This window comes from Lissotriton vulgaris, chromosome 1_1 (genome assembly GCF_964263255.1).
Source record: "Lissotriton vulgaris chromosome 1_1, aLisVul1.2, whole genome shotgun sequence".
NCBI classification, from domain to species: Eukaryota; Metazoa; Chordata; class Amphibia; order Caudata; family Salamandridae; genus Lissotriton; species Lissotriton vulgaris.
In genome coordinates, this window is record NC_141685.1 from 436,759,373 (window position 1) to 436,776,365 (window position 16,993).

The following is a 16,993-nucleotide window of genomic DNA, read 5'->3' on the forward strand; positions in this document are numbered from 1 at the left end:
ACAGCACCCCTGCTACACAGATAGAGCCTTTTTTCTGACAGCTTTCCGACGGCAGCTACGTTCTAATAAGTGACCACAGCTGTTGTGGCATGGTGCCAGGAACGGCCTATCTCGTGAGCGTTACTTCCAGGGTCACTTGTTGTATGCAAGTATTGTATCCAAACAACAAGCTAGACATGGAGGCAGCAATATGGCCTTCTTTGAATATCTCTTCTATTCGAATTGATACTTTAAGCAGAATGAAGTCTATTCTTTTACAAACAACTGTGCCTTTAACCTAGTCTAGAGAAACGTATGACCTGCAAGTTGAAAGGACAGCAGCAGAGATACATACATTATTATCGACAAATTGCCCCGTACATTTCGTAGAAATGTTAAGCCAAATCTTAAACATGTCGATACCAGTGGCATCGCACATGCATTTAAGACAATTTTTTGGGACTGGTAGCACCCTTTGAAGCAGTCCTGAGCATCTTCCCGAATTTCGTGCACTCAGTGTTCGGCGGCCTGCCTCTCATCTTGGAACTTGTACCAGGAATCTTATTTTTGTTCCTTCTGCTCCGATATGGCAAGTCAAGTCACAGACAAAACTCAGGCTACAATGGAAGAGACGATCCTAGCAATACAATACCGAAAGCGGATTACTAAAGTCCTCTGCTTGGCTCGGCTAAGAGATCTGAATACTACTTGGTTTCTTTCATTCAGACCAATCTGGCAAGATTGCATCTTACCTGTTCTACGATGCCTGCTATGCGGAGAAGAATGCGTGTTAGACGTCTGTCTCACACTTCCATCAGCAGTACCTATGGATGTCGATACTTTGCTTGGTTTGGTAATGGCTCATGCATCGTGTTGTCCCCAGCGGCTACCCATTCTGATGACGGCATTTGTTGAGACCTCACCATTACGATTAGGTGGTGGTGAGGTACGAGATGAAAACGGCACACAGGTACAACCTTCTGTGAACATTGCTGATCCAGATAACGCTGATGGTAATGCATCTCACATATGCACTATTTCCACTTTTTCGGATTTGGTCCAACTTTCACCTACTGTTGTAGACAAATTTTTTACCAGCCTTTCTGAATTAATTTTCTCTCCTAACAACGAGAATACCTTTTGAAAATACGAGCACACAGTGTTTCCTGAACTCTGAATTCGGGTTTCAGTTTTGGTAAACAGAACCTAAAAAACTTTGGAACTATTTTTTTTTCCCCAGAGAGCAAAATTGATTTTTTTCCAGTTCCCAAAATATTTACCTTTTTGGCACATGATAATCTGCTTAAAGTAGAACCATTCTTAGAGAACAAGATTTCTATTTTCGAAACTCTGGAGACAATATTTATACAAAGTCTCTAGCACATGTACAGTCTTGTATAACTATGTGATGAAATGGTCTCGACCTTCTCTTCTGTATTAAGAGCCATTTCATAAATGTAAATTTTGTGATTCATTCAGTCAACATTCTAAAATGTACAATATATGCATTATCTGAATGATACCACTGCTTGAAAACGTACAGTATAATACTCATTTGTTCGTGTATCTACCATTTGAAATGCGTTTTATGTATTTTGGGGTGGAATGGTAAACACATGCTTAGATATGCTTATACATTGCTTAGTATTTAGTAATGATGGACATTATACGTGGAGTGGGCGTTGTAGATGATTCTAGGACTCTAGTAAATATTCCCGATTTCATGCCCTTAGATGGTTATATCAAATCACACCCTTATATAGGCATAAGAATCATACCCATATTAAGACATAGCCAATGCATTCCAAATATGGCAAGGCTACTCCCGTAGACTCCTAGAAAACACAACGTGTTCTTAAACAAACCAAGCCTCCAGCAGCCCGGGAATTTCCCCTGCTTCTGTATTGATTTGTCCTAGAACTCCTGGAGTCCTGAAAGAACTGAGAGTTCTTAGTGATGCCTTATGCCCAACCTTACGTCAAACTCGGCACCTTCCAGGTATAAATATACCAGCATCTGCCTTAAGCAACACACAGTGGTTTGGAGCAGATCGGCTATCTACTTGCCCGACGCCCTGCTGATGCGAGTGCCGAAGGAAGCCGACCCTCCCATTGACGCACTGAGAGAGACGCTGTCTTTTCTCCTGCCGAGTAGGCCTGGGCGAAGCACTACGCTACGCTCGCGGAGTTTGCAAAGTTTGCGCAACTTCGCACTACGCGAGCTGCACGTAGCACAGTGCGAACATGCGTAGTGCAGCGTAGTGTAGTGAAGCGCTCATTTTTTGCTTGTTCGCGGTCCTGAACGTCATGTTCGCGACCGCGAGCAAGCAAAATTACATCCCGGCGAGATTCTCAACGCAGGGAGGTAAGGTTTCTCATTGTGAGTGGTTGTGCATGCTCGCGACCGCTCTCAATGAGAAACTACCAGTTTGCGTTGAGAAAGCTGCAGCTCGAGTAATAATCCACTCGAGCAGCAGAAAACTACAGCTCGCACTGTGCAAGATGCCGTTTTCAATGATTGCACAGTGCCGGATGCTTGTCCGCACTGTGCAATCATTGAAAACACATCTTGCACAGTGCGAACATGCTACTACGCAGCTCGCGTAGTGCTACGTGAAATTCGCATAGTGCGAAGTGCGCTTCACGTAGCGCTACTACGCGAACTACGCCCACCCTTACTGCCGAGAAATCCAGTTCCAGTGTTTTCCGGGCACCCTTGCGGGTTGCTGGGAGATCGAGTCCTGAGAGAGAGATACAAGACCTCCTTCATTCTATAATCAAGGTACGGAGCTGATTAGACCCACAGAGAATTCTTCATTCAGATTCTTGGCAAAAACTATAACTCATCTACTCCTTCCCTGTACTAGGCTTAGGTTAGGTACACCGGGGTAGGCGTATCTTAGAAACACCAGTTGAGTACGTTTAGTCATTATTTTATCGCTGTATGTATTTTATCCATTTTGAGTATCTTATGGCTTAGAAACCATATAAATGATTTTACAGAATTATTTCATGTTACTCATTTTACTGTACGCACTTTACTTTATGACAAGTATTACAATTGTGGCAATTCACTTCTCTTGCAAGAGAAAGTAGGCTGCTCAATAAATAACCACTTTCATTGAAAACGCCGTCTCTCTATTTCTCTGCACTTCTGGTGAAACTAAGCATGCACGATTGACTGAGTGAAATAGCTATCTATTATTTCTGCGACTCTGGAGATATACTCCTTATTCTGGGGGAGCAAAGTTGCCATGTTTATGCGGTTGTCAGAAACTAATCCCTTCTTGTCTATTCAGGAAAGTTAATACCTTCCTGTTCACTCGAGAAAGTTTCTAGTGACCTCTGAGATAGCTGGCATTCATAATTAAGTCTAACATATTCAATAGAGACCTAGTCGACCTCAGTCCTACGTGTACACTATCGTTTATGTTATTCCAATGCGCAGAGCCTATTGGGAATATAGGAACTACACTACAGAATCAGTTGAATAATATGTTTCTGTATTAAGGAAACTTGCTTCTACATGTTCTTTTGGTGTTAACACTGAAGAAAGACTGCGTGATCAGTTCATGCTAGGGTGTTGTGTAAAAAAAGCTAGAGAGTGCGTTTGGCATAAAGTTGAACCATCTCTTTCTGAAGTTGTGTCCCTTGCCAAGATTTTTGAACACAGCAAAGCTTGTGTTGAAGAAATAAAGAAGAATTGTACATCTTCAAAAGAAGAATTGACACAAAAGGGTTACTGTGCGCAAAAAGGACTCTAATAGCTCCACTTCACATAGGCCTCAGAAAGACTTTAATAATGCTTTACATCCACCGCAGAAAGACTATAGTAATGTTGAACAATTCAATTCTGGGAAATGTTATAGGTGTGGTGATACCGGACATTATACTAACTTTAAAGGTTGCCTGGGTTGGAAAATCTTTTGCAAGAAATGTGGGAAGAAAGGTAATCTTTCAATTTGTTGCAGGAGCTCTAACTCTTCTAATACAAAATAAATCCCAGAAGTAACTTGTGAATTAGTTGATTATACTTCTGAAGATGAGATCATCATGCAAGTTCAAGATGGTACAGGAGGTCCCTCGGATTCAGTTCACATCGATGGTGCTTTTGTTTCCATGTTATTTGATTCCAGGACAAAGATAACTTTGATTCCCAAAATTTCTTTGAATAAAATTTAGCATGCAAGGTTAAGTTATTTAAACCTGACATTTCTCCAAAGAGCTACGGTGGTCAAACCATCAAACTTGTAGGATACTTTAATGGCTCAAATCACTTCAAAGATAGATATACTGCAGGAAAAATGTATGTTCTTGTAAGGGGGGATTCTCTTATTTGCTGAATCCACCAAAAAGAATTCGGCATATATCTGGACCCCAATGACACTCCCTCAGCTGAATTGAGACAATCTCCACAAGTGAATAGTGTGGAGTCTCTTAAACCCAATTTTGTGGATGAGTTTTCAGAAGTGTTTAAAAAAAATCTGGGTTGCATTAAAAAAAATGTACACACAATTAGAATTAAGGAAGGAGCTAAACCAGTTGTGAGCAAGGTCAGAGGTGTACCTCTTCTTGTTAAAGAAAAGATGAAAGCTGAGCTGGACAAATTAAAAGAAAATGGTATCAAGAAGAAGTGGAAGCTACCCAATGGTTGGCTCCGGTAGTTATGGTGAAGAAGGCTAATGGTGAAGTTTGCCTTTGTGTGGATCTGCGCGAATTAAATAAAAACGTAATTGTGGACCACTATCCTCTTCCAAATATTAATGAAATGCTGGTCATGTTAAAAGGGGCAAAATATTTCACAACGGTAGACCTTACCTCGGCATATCACCAAGTTAGACTTCACCATGGCTCTCAAGAACTAACAGCTTTTGTAACTCAGTTTGGCACGTTTAAGTTTGTACGTGTGCCATTTAGACTGATATCTGCTGCTGCTGTTTTTCAGCGTGTAATGGAAAAAATGTTGATAGGTTTATCAAGTATTAAAATATATCAAGATGATGTTCTGATATATGGTGAACATGATACTGTGCACAATCAAAGGGTATGTGAGGTGCTACAAAGGTTCAAGGAAAATGGCGTTACTTTAAAAGCCAGTAAATGTAAATTCAATGTGGAGCAAATAGACTATCTTGGTCACAAGATAATTCCACTTGGAATTGAACCAAAAAAGGATCTGATTGCAACCATTAACAATCTAGTTACTCCTTCATCTAAAGAAGAGATCATAAAAAATGTGGGTATGACTGAGTATTAAAACAAGTTCATTCCAAATTTTGCTGACAAGACAAAAAAAATGAGGACTCTTCTCAAGAAGGGCATTCCGTTTGTTTGGAATGGTGAGAGTGAAGAATTTTGCACAATGAAGACAATGCTTAGAGGGGCATCCAGTCTTCAGAGCTTTGAGCCTGGGCATGAGTCCATAGTCATGTCTGATGCTAGTTCAAAGGGTCTTGGGGCTGTCTTGTTACAAAGACATAATGTTTTAGAAAAGACCATTTTGTTTGTCTCCAGAAGCCTCAGAGGGGCAGAACTGAATTATTCAGCTATAGAGAAAGAGGCCCTAGCAGTTTCCTGGGCGGTACAAAAACTCAAAAGATTTGTGTGGGGGAGCAAGTTTAAGGTGAAAACTGATCGTAAGCCTCTTAAAGAGATCTTTGAAAGGAAAGGCATAGATGCAGTCTCTTCTTGGATAAGGCACTGGGTAATTGGTTTAGAAGAATTTCATTTTGATGTGGAATATGTTCCGGGTGCCAAGAATTGGGTTGCAGACTGTTGCTCCCGTTTGGTCAACTTGACTGATGTCACTGAGAATGTTGCTAGTTAAGATGAGAATTTGGATGTTTTGTCTGATTAGAGAAGGTACAGTTAGTGAGGATGAATGGTTGGCTGAAGTTGATAAAGATCCTGTACTACAAAAGGCGACAGGAAAAATAAGGAGTGATTGGTATAACTCAGACAAAAATAATGAAGTCTTACCAACCTTTTGGAGAGTTTAGAGATTAATTATCTCTTCAAAGTGGTCTTGTGTTTAGGGGCATGAGACTTATTTCTCCCTTATCTCTTAGAGAGGGTCTGGTTTCTCTAGCCCATGAGAGCCATCCTGGGATCTCCAAGACAAAAGAGAGGTTATGGCTGATGTATTGGTGGCCTGGGATGGATATTCAAGTGGAACAAGTGGTGCAAGATTGTGGAGAGTGTTGCAATGCAGACAAAACTTTAAAATGTAGATTGCAACCCATGAAGATGAGAGACATACCGAAAGAACCCTGGAAGGAAGTTGCCTTTGATATCCTAGGTCCCATTCGCTATGCAAGTTCTGACAAGTATGTTTTAAATCTTATGGACATGTTTTCAAGATGGCCAGAAGTTGCGTTTACCAACTCTATTGAGTCACGTGATGTTATTACATTTCTGGAAGGTGTGTTTGAGAGGGAAGGTTTTCCGAATTCAGGGTTGACAGACAATGGAGTGCGACTGGTCTCCCGTGAAATGGAAGAATTTTTAAAAGAAAGAGGTATCAAACACAATGAACCAGCATTGCACCATCCCGAGACCAATGGCATGGTTAGGAGATTTAACAAAGTCTTGAAGGAAACCATTCAGCGTGCCATTGCGAACAATTTGTGTTGGAAACAAGAAGTGCTTTGTAAGGTAAAGAATTATAGAATGACTCCTCATACGAGCACAGGCTTCTCCCCTTTTGAATTGTTCAGAAGAAGAAAAACCAATGCCTTAGTCTTTCCTTCCTGGGTCAATGACTTGAGCAATAATGACCTAAAAGAAGAGTTTAAATAAGTCAAGGAGCACAACTTATCTACTAAAAGGAAATATCTATTAGATTCACACAAAGCTACAAAGAAAACTGTTGATCTGGTGGGGATTTAATCAGAATTAAAAATCATTGTGAGGTGTCTTTATTTCAGGTTCCAGATTTTCATTACCATTGAAGGTTATTAAACTTTTTGAAAATGCCATAAAAACAGAAGATCATCGTATTTGGAATTTGAGTCGTGTAGTCAAAGTTGTTAAAACAAATGAAAATGTTGTGAGAAATTAAACTTTACTTGATGTAAATCATTCTGTTAATGATACAACTGATGTAAGAAGATCCTCTAGGGTTGCTAAGAGACTTCTTACCTAAAAGAAGAAGTAAAAGTTTATTTTTGGTTGTTTTCTTGATATGAATGGGGGAGGTGTGTAGTATCCTGTACCTTGTTGTTTAGTTTCCTTGTTTAGGATCTTATATATTACAATTACAGCTAACACTGATATGTATTGCAAATCAGTGTTAGCTTAACTAGAATATTGGGACTGCACTTTGGTTGTCCCTAATGATGGAATGTAGTTGTTTGACAGGGAGGAGATGAAAGGAGCCTGGCTGGCCTCGAGTGGCTGCACTACTGAGGCTGAAGTGTAAACCATCCATCTTATTAAAGCTTCCTGAACTTCAAGTTCCCCCTGCCTTCTAAATCATGTCAGGCGCATTGCAAAAAAAAGGGTATGTTTTTACTGGAAAAATGTAATGTGTTCACGTTGTGTTTTGGGCCATTTATTATCACGGGTACTATGCCTACCCATTCAAGTGAGGTACCATTTTTATCAAGAGACTTTCGGGAATGCTGGGTGGCTGGAAGTTCGTGGCTCCCCACTGATTCCAGAACTTTCCATTACAGAAATGTGAGGAAAATGTGTTTCTTTTTACACAGTTTGAGGTTTGCAAGGGATTCTGGGTAACAGAACCTAGTGAGAGCCACACAAGTCACTCCATCCTGAATTCTCCTCGGTGTCTAGTTTAAAAAAATCTATAGGTCTGCTAGGTTTCCCTGCCTGCCGGCTGAGCTAGGTTCCAAAATCCACAGCTAGGCACATTGCAAAAAAAGGGTCAATTTTCATTGGAAAAATGTGATGTGTCCATGTTGCGTGTTGGGCCGTTTAATGTCGCAGGCACTAGGCCTACCCAGACAAGTGAGGTACCATTTTTATCAGGAGACCTAGGGGAACACAGAATAGTAGAACAAGTGTTATTACCAATTGACTTTCTTTGCATTTCTGCCTTCCAAATGTAAGGCAATGTGTAAATAAAAGTCATTTTGAAAAATGCCGTCTAATTCACATGCTTGTATTAGTACCCACAACTTTAGAGATGTGCAAATAACCACTGCTTCTAAACTCTATATAATCTGTTTCCATTTCAGAAATAAATAGGTTTCCTTGGTACCTTTTTTTCACTCTTTATTTTTTGCCAAATGAATTGCTATATACCAGGTATATAATGAAAAAACATTGCAAGATGCAGCTCAGTTATTGGCTCTGGGCACCTCGGGTTCTTGGTGAAACTAAAAGTCCCATATATCTCTGCAACCAGGAGGGTACAGCAGACATGACAGTATATTCATTTCAAAAATCTTCCCAACTTAGAAGAAGTTAGAGGTGAAAGCGTTGGCACAAACGGCTGTTTTTTCCAACTCAATTTTAATATTTTTTTTTATTTCAATTGTTAGCTTCCATAGAAAAACCTTGAGGGATCTACACAAATGACCACTTGTTGAATTTAGAATGTTATCTAATTCTCAGAAATATATAGTTTTCTGGGATCCATTATTGCTTTCATACCCATTTCTACCATTAACTGGAAGGAGATTGAAAGCACAAAAAATTGCAAAATTAGGCTATATCCTAGTAAAATGCCAAAACTGTGTAGTAAATGTTGGTATTCTGACAAAGTTCTGCATGTTCCTGAAAGCTGGGAAGATGGTGATTTTAGCACCACAAACACTTTGTTAATACCTTTTGTAGGGAAAAAACTGACGCTTTCTTCTGCAGCATTTTTTTCCTATTTTTCCTTTAAAACACACAAAAATGTGCTGTATTTTGATGCATTTCTCGGTCCCCTCAAGGGGAATCCACAAACCCTGGGTACCTTTCGAATCCTCAAGATGTTAGAAAAAAAGTACGCAAATTTGACGTGGACACCTTATGTGGACAAAACGTTGCAGTGGCCTAAGCGCAAACGACCCCAACAATCCCAAAAAAAGGCATAAAATGGGGGGATTTGGGGGAAGACCGAGCTGCAAATGTGTTAAACAATAGACATCACTTGAAGCTCATTGTGACAAATATGAATTCTTTTTGAGAGGTAATATATATGTCCATTAAAAAGAGTGCGCACTTTTGATGGACGCATATAAAAATATTTGCACTAGATATAGTATGAATGCTTATTATTCAAATATATAACTTTAAAGCACTTGTTTGATAAAAAAATACTATTTTGCAACCACCTGTTTTACACTGTGTAATACAATTTTAAAATATTGACATTCACAGTGCTTTCAATCACAGGCTGGGACCTCGTAGCACTATAATTATATGTATTTATTCCTCACAGCACCAATCAGGATTTCATTCTGTGTCTCTTTTCTCACACACACACAGACATAGATATGCAGTGTTTGCATTAGCGGACTGAAGGTTTTGTAAGGTAAACTGTATGTGTCTCTTTGACTATTTCAAGTAGGATTTTTTTTTATTCGAGGATTGTACATGTTATCTTTTATTTCGGTATCTAAAGGGGAGAAAAACCAATACAATGCTGAATATTTTCGTTTTTTCAACCACGTCTATGACCCTCTGTTCAGAATGACTGACTCTGCCCCGTGCCACTCAGTAGTACAGTTCCCACACTCATTGTATACACTTTAACTGCTGCATGTAAACGAAGAAAGCCTGGAAACGCGCCTCTTGCGCATACAGACTATCTTCATTTGCAAGTAATTGCAGGCTCATTAACACCCACCGCCCCCCTTCCCAGAAAACATCCAAGTTCCCGACCCACAGTTTGAAGATGTCTATTCTAAATAGAATGATACACCAAACTGGTTTGTGACATTCAATGAAAGTATAATGAACAAATTAATATCAAGAGAAAATGTAAATAGAAGTATGAAAATAACCACTTGAATAGATAGATAGATATCTTTTATTTCGGCACCGAACCATAAACATTTTGCATAAATAAACAGTTTCAAAGATCATCATACATGCAAAAGTATTACACATGAGGAAATACAGATAAATCCAGTTTAAAAGGGACGGAAAACAGCTAACAAATCATTGTTATTAATGCAGTTGATCGTCACAATTTCGCTAATATATGATAAAACGGTTTCCTTGTACAAAAAAAGAAAATGTAGCCTCTTATAAAACACACAATATAAAAACAAAAGATATCAATATTATAGATATAAAAGACTTACATGTGTCAATCTAAAAACAGATCATTAAATAAGCGTCAAGACAATATCCTGTGGGTTTTAATGATAATCTTGGAGTAAATGGCAGTTAGTCTCAAAATACTTGTATTGATTCACAATGAGTTGCTTATAAGATAGTATGTTTACAAATTAAGTTTATTGAAAGATTATTATAAATTCACAGATATGCTGAGAATACCAGAAATGTTCATTGTACTCAAACTCAGGCTTGAAATATTCTTGGTGATGATTAAAATCAAAGTGTATATAACAAAAGCTCTTAATATTTTAGAAAAAATGACTGACTAATCATCAACCAGATAAAATAAAACTTACCATATTCTTTCGATACGTTGTGGAAGGTATGAATATGTGGTCGGTCTGCAAAAATGTCACCTTGATGAACAAAGGCTTCCTTGATAGTCTGTAATCCACTCAGCACGACAAATCTTAAACTCCCCATGTCTGCACTGAAAACATCTCCATACTTTTCTGAAAGCTGAAAAATATTTTAGTAAGTATGATGCAGTAATGATAAAGTATAAAGGATCTGCACCATTAATGACCTGTTTACGCCAAGGGTAGACATTTGCATGTTATGAGATCCTCCTCAGTTTCAGCCCATATTATACAATGACCAACAGTCCCTCTTGTGTTAACTCAGTTTGGCAATGATTTCTACTCCCAAAAGTAGGCATGGTGGGAAAGACAGTAATATTAAATGAGATGGTGGCTCTCGTCATCGTGGCCAGACATACTTTCGTGAGTGCACTAGAATGGGAGCTCCACAGCACTGTTCAATGGCTGGGGATGGCATCATTACTGTTTGGAGGGGTGTAGCTTGTCCAGTTAGAATGGAGAGTGTGGGGGGGGGTGACCTTCAGATTTTCCAACAATCACATCCCCATATAATGTTAATTATTATAAGAGAATAAGCGCTCGATCAGGTTTAAGGGCCAGCGGAATGAGCAACATTTCTGATCATGAGGGGTTACTTAAAACCCTGTATTATAACCATGTTTGAGTGAATATTTAAAAATCCCAGGTGAAATCCGACAGGCACCTCACCATACCCGACTGAACGCTCCTGTATCAAACTATTTTTTTTAATGATACATTTATTAGGTGGGTGTAACAGCCCTCCTGAAGCTACACCCCTGACTGTTTGATTGGGTGTGGTTGCATAGCACAGATTGATAAAGGGCTGCAGAGCTTTGGATACAGTTAATTGCACCACACTGTGAGTGGGCTTTGGTACAATGTACCTCTGATAAAAATACATTTAGCTTAAGTTGTATGCAAAAGACTCCATATTTAGACCTCGTATTTGCAGCAAAAAAACAAATGTTCCGGAAACCTAGATCATCCGGAGATAAAGTGTAGGCTCCATCCCTTTTCATCCATAGCGGGAAGGCTGTAGGGTCTCCATCAAGCTCTCTAATTTACATTTGGGTATAGCAGAACAACCTCTTTTAAACAACAAGTGGTTGCTCATTCCTAAAGCATACATGGAAGTGCATATAGAGCATGGGCATCTTGTATCAGTGGTTAGCCTGGATACCTAAGGAAGGCTAGATGCCATTACAAACCTGTTATAGAACAAATACAAAAAGGTAAGGTGACTGGACTTCTGCATTCCTCACAAATATATCTAAGGAAGGCTGGCTGCCAACACGTACCTGTAAAGAACAACTACAAAATGGTGAAGTGCCTGAACTTCTGCAATCCTCAACAATATACCTAAGGAGGGCTAGCTTCCATAAGAAACCTGTAAAGAACAACTACAAAATGGTAAGGTGACTGAACTTCTGCAATACTCACCAAAATACCTATGGAAGGCTAGCAGTCATAACAAACCTGTGAAGAACAACTACAAAATGGGAAAGAGACTGACCTTCTGCAATCCTCACCAATACACCTAAGGAAGGCTAGCTGCCATAACAAACCTGTAAAGAACAACTACAAAATGGTGAAGTGCCTGAACTTCTGCAATCCTCACAATATACCTTAGGAAGGCTAGCTGCCATAACAAACCTGTAAAGAACAACTACAAAATGGTAAGGTGACAGAACTTCTGCAATCCTCACCAATATACCTAAGGAAGGGTAGGTGCCACAACAAATCTGTAAAGAACAACTACAGAATGGTGGTGTACCTGAACTTCTGCAATCCTTACCAATATACATAAGGAAGGCTAGCTGTCAACACAAATTTGTAAAGAACATCTACGAAATGGTTAAGTGACTGGACTTCTGCTATCCTCACCAATATTATCTCCACAATGTGTTGCTTTTCAAAATCTGTTACAACAAATTGGATTATTTTGAATTTGGTGATAATAGATACACTTTATTTATTTATTTATTTATTTATTTTATTCCTCATATACCAATAGTGGGTATTTTAGATAGGGAACCTCCTCCTCTCCTTCCAACGTCACGATGTTCCAGCGTCGAAAATTTGGTACCAAAGGAGAGAGGAGAAGGGAAGCCCCTCTAGTCTTAGCTGTTGGCTTTATCCACTCTAAACCTTTTAAACTGGAGAGCCCTTGGTTAGGTTGGGGACTAAACACCAACAGTACCCAGGTGAAATCATCGGAATACTCTCCTCTGTTACACCAGGCCACAAGGGCCGCCCAGATCTTATCTTGGCTAGAGCTATCACAAGCCATATTAGACTCACTAGTGTATATAATATATTTCAGGCAATCAGAGAAAGTAGGGGCATTTTCAGACTTCCAGGCATTGCATATTTCCCGCCTAGCTAAGATCATTACGTAGAAAATGAATTTGGTCCTCATATCATTGAGATGATACTCTACGTCTAAGCCAAAGAGGATCATCCTCGGTGTAATCACAAAAAGTATGCCCAAAACGTCTACTATAAATTCTTCAATTTTAGACCAAAAAAGTATAAGTCTTGGGCACTCTACAAACATGTGCAGATCATCGGCGGCGGGAAATTTGCACTGTGGACAGCAATATTCAAGGCTCGTGATCTTTACTAGTTTTTTAGGAGATATATATGCTCTATACAGAGTGGATAGGTGGTTCCGTTTTAGGGGAGCGGACTTCACTACTGTATTTAGCATACTAAAGGAATCCCCCCACAGGACCATTAAGTTATTGCAATCTAGACCTTCTGCTCCCCCCCACAGCGTATTGAGTTCTAATTCTGCGACTTCATCTTTCTCAATCAAGGCCTCATACCAAAAGGAAATCTCTTTTTTCCATCTCCCCTTTCTATTTACCAAGTCAAACTTAGGGCTAGATGTGAATAGATACACTTTATTTACAGGGCAAGTGAGATTGAAAGTATCAGTTTGGATGTAAAAACATCTCTGTAAACTTCAAACTATGATCTTTTAAATTGGATATACCTGTACTTCTCCCTGTGCTTTTTACATGCCATACTATGATAGTAGTGGATACTGAACATGCGTTCAAATCTTGAAGAAATACTTAATGACACATTTACACTCAAAGTAATGACAAGTGCAAATCTCACTCTCAAATAAATTTCCCATCTACACAGGACCCTTAATATTGGCATATGGAACCGAACTATACCACTATAGAATAGATACTGCGAGGTACAATAAATGACATTATTAATAGACAACGTGAAAGCCAGAGTTATTTCCACATGTGCTGCATTCTGCACATAGAAAGAGGAGAATGCCTCTTGTGATTGTTTTTGTGCAGGAAGCTACCCTTGCTGCACAAAAACAATCATGCCTACAACACAGACCCCCTTGCACCTTGGCTCAAGGGTGCCTGCTTTGGAACATGGCTGCTAACTGTGCACCAGCGCTAGTTGAAAGGACAGTAATGTAGCAAATCTTGTAAATACGATGCATTCCTGCCCTTTCAAATTAGCGTAGGGCAGCAAAGTAAAATGACTTAAGGGGTACCCAACGCCAATTATTTGTACATATGTCCCTAGGGAGCTTTTTTATAAGCCCCTTGTGCCACCAGTGCATCACATTTTGTGACGCTCCGGTGGTGAAGGAGCCTGCTCCATATTTACCAAGCAGCTCCTACGCAACTTTTTTGGCTTCATGCTGCTTTGTAAATATCATTATCTTTAACACAGTTTTCTGCGTTTAAGGGGTAAAGGGGCGTGCAATGGATATTGCTGGGGGCGTTCCCAGGAACATCCATGACTTTTTGACTCTGCCCCAGATTTACAAGAAATGGTAAGTCTGAAGCAGAGCCAAAAACGTACTCCTCCCCAGAGGAAGAGTAAGGGAGGTAAAACGAGGAGAGATATCTTTATATCTCCTTGTTTTTCCTTTTTCTATTTGTGCTGCATTAAAAGAGGAAAAGGCTTCTTGTGATTATTTTTGTGCAGGAAGGTAAACCTTCCTTCACAAAAACAATCAGCCCAGCAACACAGGCACCCTTGCTCCATGGTGCAAAGGTGCCTGTGTTGCCGCACAGCAGCCCATTGTGTGCCAGCGTAGGTGAAAAGGACAGGAATGCGCTGTATCTGATAGATACAGCACATTCCTGCACTTTTCTCTTGCCATAGGGCAGTGCAACAGGAAGACCTGCAGTGCTGCCCTACGGCAAAAACTCATAAATGAAGCCCTCAGGGCCTCATTTATGAAAAGTTTTGCATTACTGCAGTAAAACAGCGATGCAACACTTATCAGTGCGCCCTGCTTGCAACACCTTAGATGCGCTGTATTTACTGTACGGCACTCCATGTCGAAAGGATTGATAGATACATCAGGAATCTTGACGTTTCTGTCCGTGCATAAAAGGCGCTTTGCTGGAGTGTGTCAGCAAACAGACATAAATCCATCCATTTGTAATTTCATATGGGGCTTGTCCCATGTGAAAAGGCCTGCATCACCCCGTAAACCTGCTTCAAACAGGCGTAACAATTTGATGCAGTGAGGCCGTAGAAGTGTTGCGGCGACACTTCTACAAGCTATTTTTTTACGCCGGAACACTCATCCTTCATACATTATACCTGTTGAAGGTATAATGTAGCTATGGGGTTTACAAAGTGACGCATCTGCCTAGATGTGTCACTTTGTAAATATGGCGCAGTGTGGCGCACTTTTTTACACTGCCGCAGCATCACAAAAGGCGACACAACTACAGCATAAGGACCTCATAGAAAAGGCCCTCAGGGCCTCATTTATGAGGCTCTTTGCGCCGCTGGAACGTCAATCTGTGGCGCAGAAGCCGGCTCCATATGTACGAGGCAGCACTAAGCCACTTTTTTGGCTTAATGCTATCTCATGAATGTTGTTCCCTTTAACTTAGTTTTCTGCGTTAAATGGGCATGCAATGGGTGTTGCTGGGGGCGTACCCAGCAATATCCATGGCTTTTTGACACTGCCCCAGACTTATGAGCAATCGTAACGCAGCACCAAAAACGTACGCTTCCCCAGGGGAGACGTAAGGGAGGCACAACAAGGAGATATATCTTTATTTCTCCTCGGTTTTTTTTCTATGTTTTTCTAGGGCAGCGCTGCAGGAAGGCCTACATCACTGCCCTACGGCAAAACCTCATAATTGAGGCCCTAAGGGTTTTAGCCTACGGCTGCGCGGGTTACCTCATCTAGGTGAGCACATAACGGAAGTGTGTCACCTATCCTTGTTTAACCTCTACTATCAGGGAGGGAAGGTCGCGCAGCGCTGCTGCTCCCTGAGCGAGGAGAACTTATACTGCTGCCATGTGTACATGTTAAGTGCATGTATGACGCTGGGCACTACTGCTGCCGTGCTACACTTGGGAGATGGGTCTATTGCAAAGCGCTCTGACACTTTTGGGTAAAGTTCGCGCTATATAAAATTGCATTAAAAAAGTAAATAAAATATGTAGTATGGAGCGAAGCTGGCGCTGCTGCTCTGTGCGAAGTCTGCTCTGCGAGGGTGCCTCGCGCTGCACTTTTTAAGGTCTCCCTGGAGTATGTAAACTTGTATTGCTGCCGCCCACGTGTAATTGAAACATCATTAAAAAAAATCATTTCCTGCAAACAAAAGACAAAAAAACTACGGGTCTGTCACAGTTCCTTTAAATTGTTTCTGTAATCTTTACCTTTTTTAATGAGACATGAGGCTGAGCAAAGTCCATGGATGGCAAACACCCAATAAAGGGCCAGGAGAAGGGTCCTGGAGGGTAATTCCTCGGGGTCCTCTTTTTAACATAGTCGCCAACAAGGAGGAAGATTGCCAAAAACAGCAGGACGTTCGACAGCGTCAACTGCTGCAGAAAGAAAGTTACCGCAGACATCACCGACAGCTCCATAGTAAACAAGGGAAGGGTGTATCAGGCCAGTTTACACAATCGCTGACGATATTAAAGACAGGTGTGCCCGATGGCCCCGCCTACTCATAGACTTACGTGACCTGGGCGTCATGGAGTTTAACACTTTGGAGTCCTTCATTTGTAGCTTGCTGAAAAGCATCTCGTGCGTTCCATGTCCCACAAATCTAAAAAGTGTGAATGAAGTCTTCCTGGTTTCACTTCATTGCTCAGAAATGTTGCCATGCACATTTACATTCAGTTACTTACGTAGGACGGCGGAGTTTCAAACAACAGGTCTGTTGTTAAAAGTGCAAGACAATGGCAGCATTACCAAACAGGACTGCACAGGCACAGGCAGAAGACAAGGATTATATAAGTCATGCAGGACTTTAAGTGGGCTGAAACAAGCATTTGCAATGCAATAGGTCTCGCATTAGGAAAGTTTGAGCTATTGGTATTGTAAATGACACATTTTTTATTCATGTGTTGGTT

The 16,993-nt window shown here is 40.4% G+C and overlaps 1 protein-coding gene across 2 annotated transcripts in view; it reads right to left on the bottom strand.

Annotated features, from left to right (window-relative positions):
- LOC147747315 (cytochrome P450 2J2-like) overlaps positions 1–16,573 on the bottom strand; it is a 423,976-nt gene extending 407,403 nt beyond the window's left edge. For both annotated transcript variants that reach the window (XR_015307548.1, XM_086953115.1), the window contains exons 1-2: positions 16,292–16,573; positions 10,571–10,733 (exon numbers count right to left, since the gene is read on the bottom strand). Coding sequence is in view for 1 of the 2 variants with exons in the window: in XM_086953115.1 (XP_086809241.1) it covers positions 10,571–10,733; positions 16,292–16,501 (373 nt within the window). In the remaining variant the exon portion in view is untranslated. The remainder of the gene's footprint in view (positions 1–10,570; positions 10,734–16,291) is intronic.
- Between the last annotated feature and the right edge of the window lie 420 nt (positions 16,574–16,993).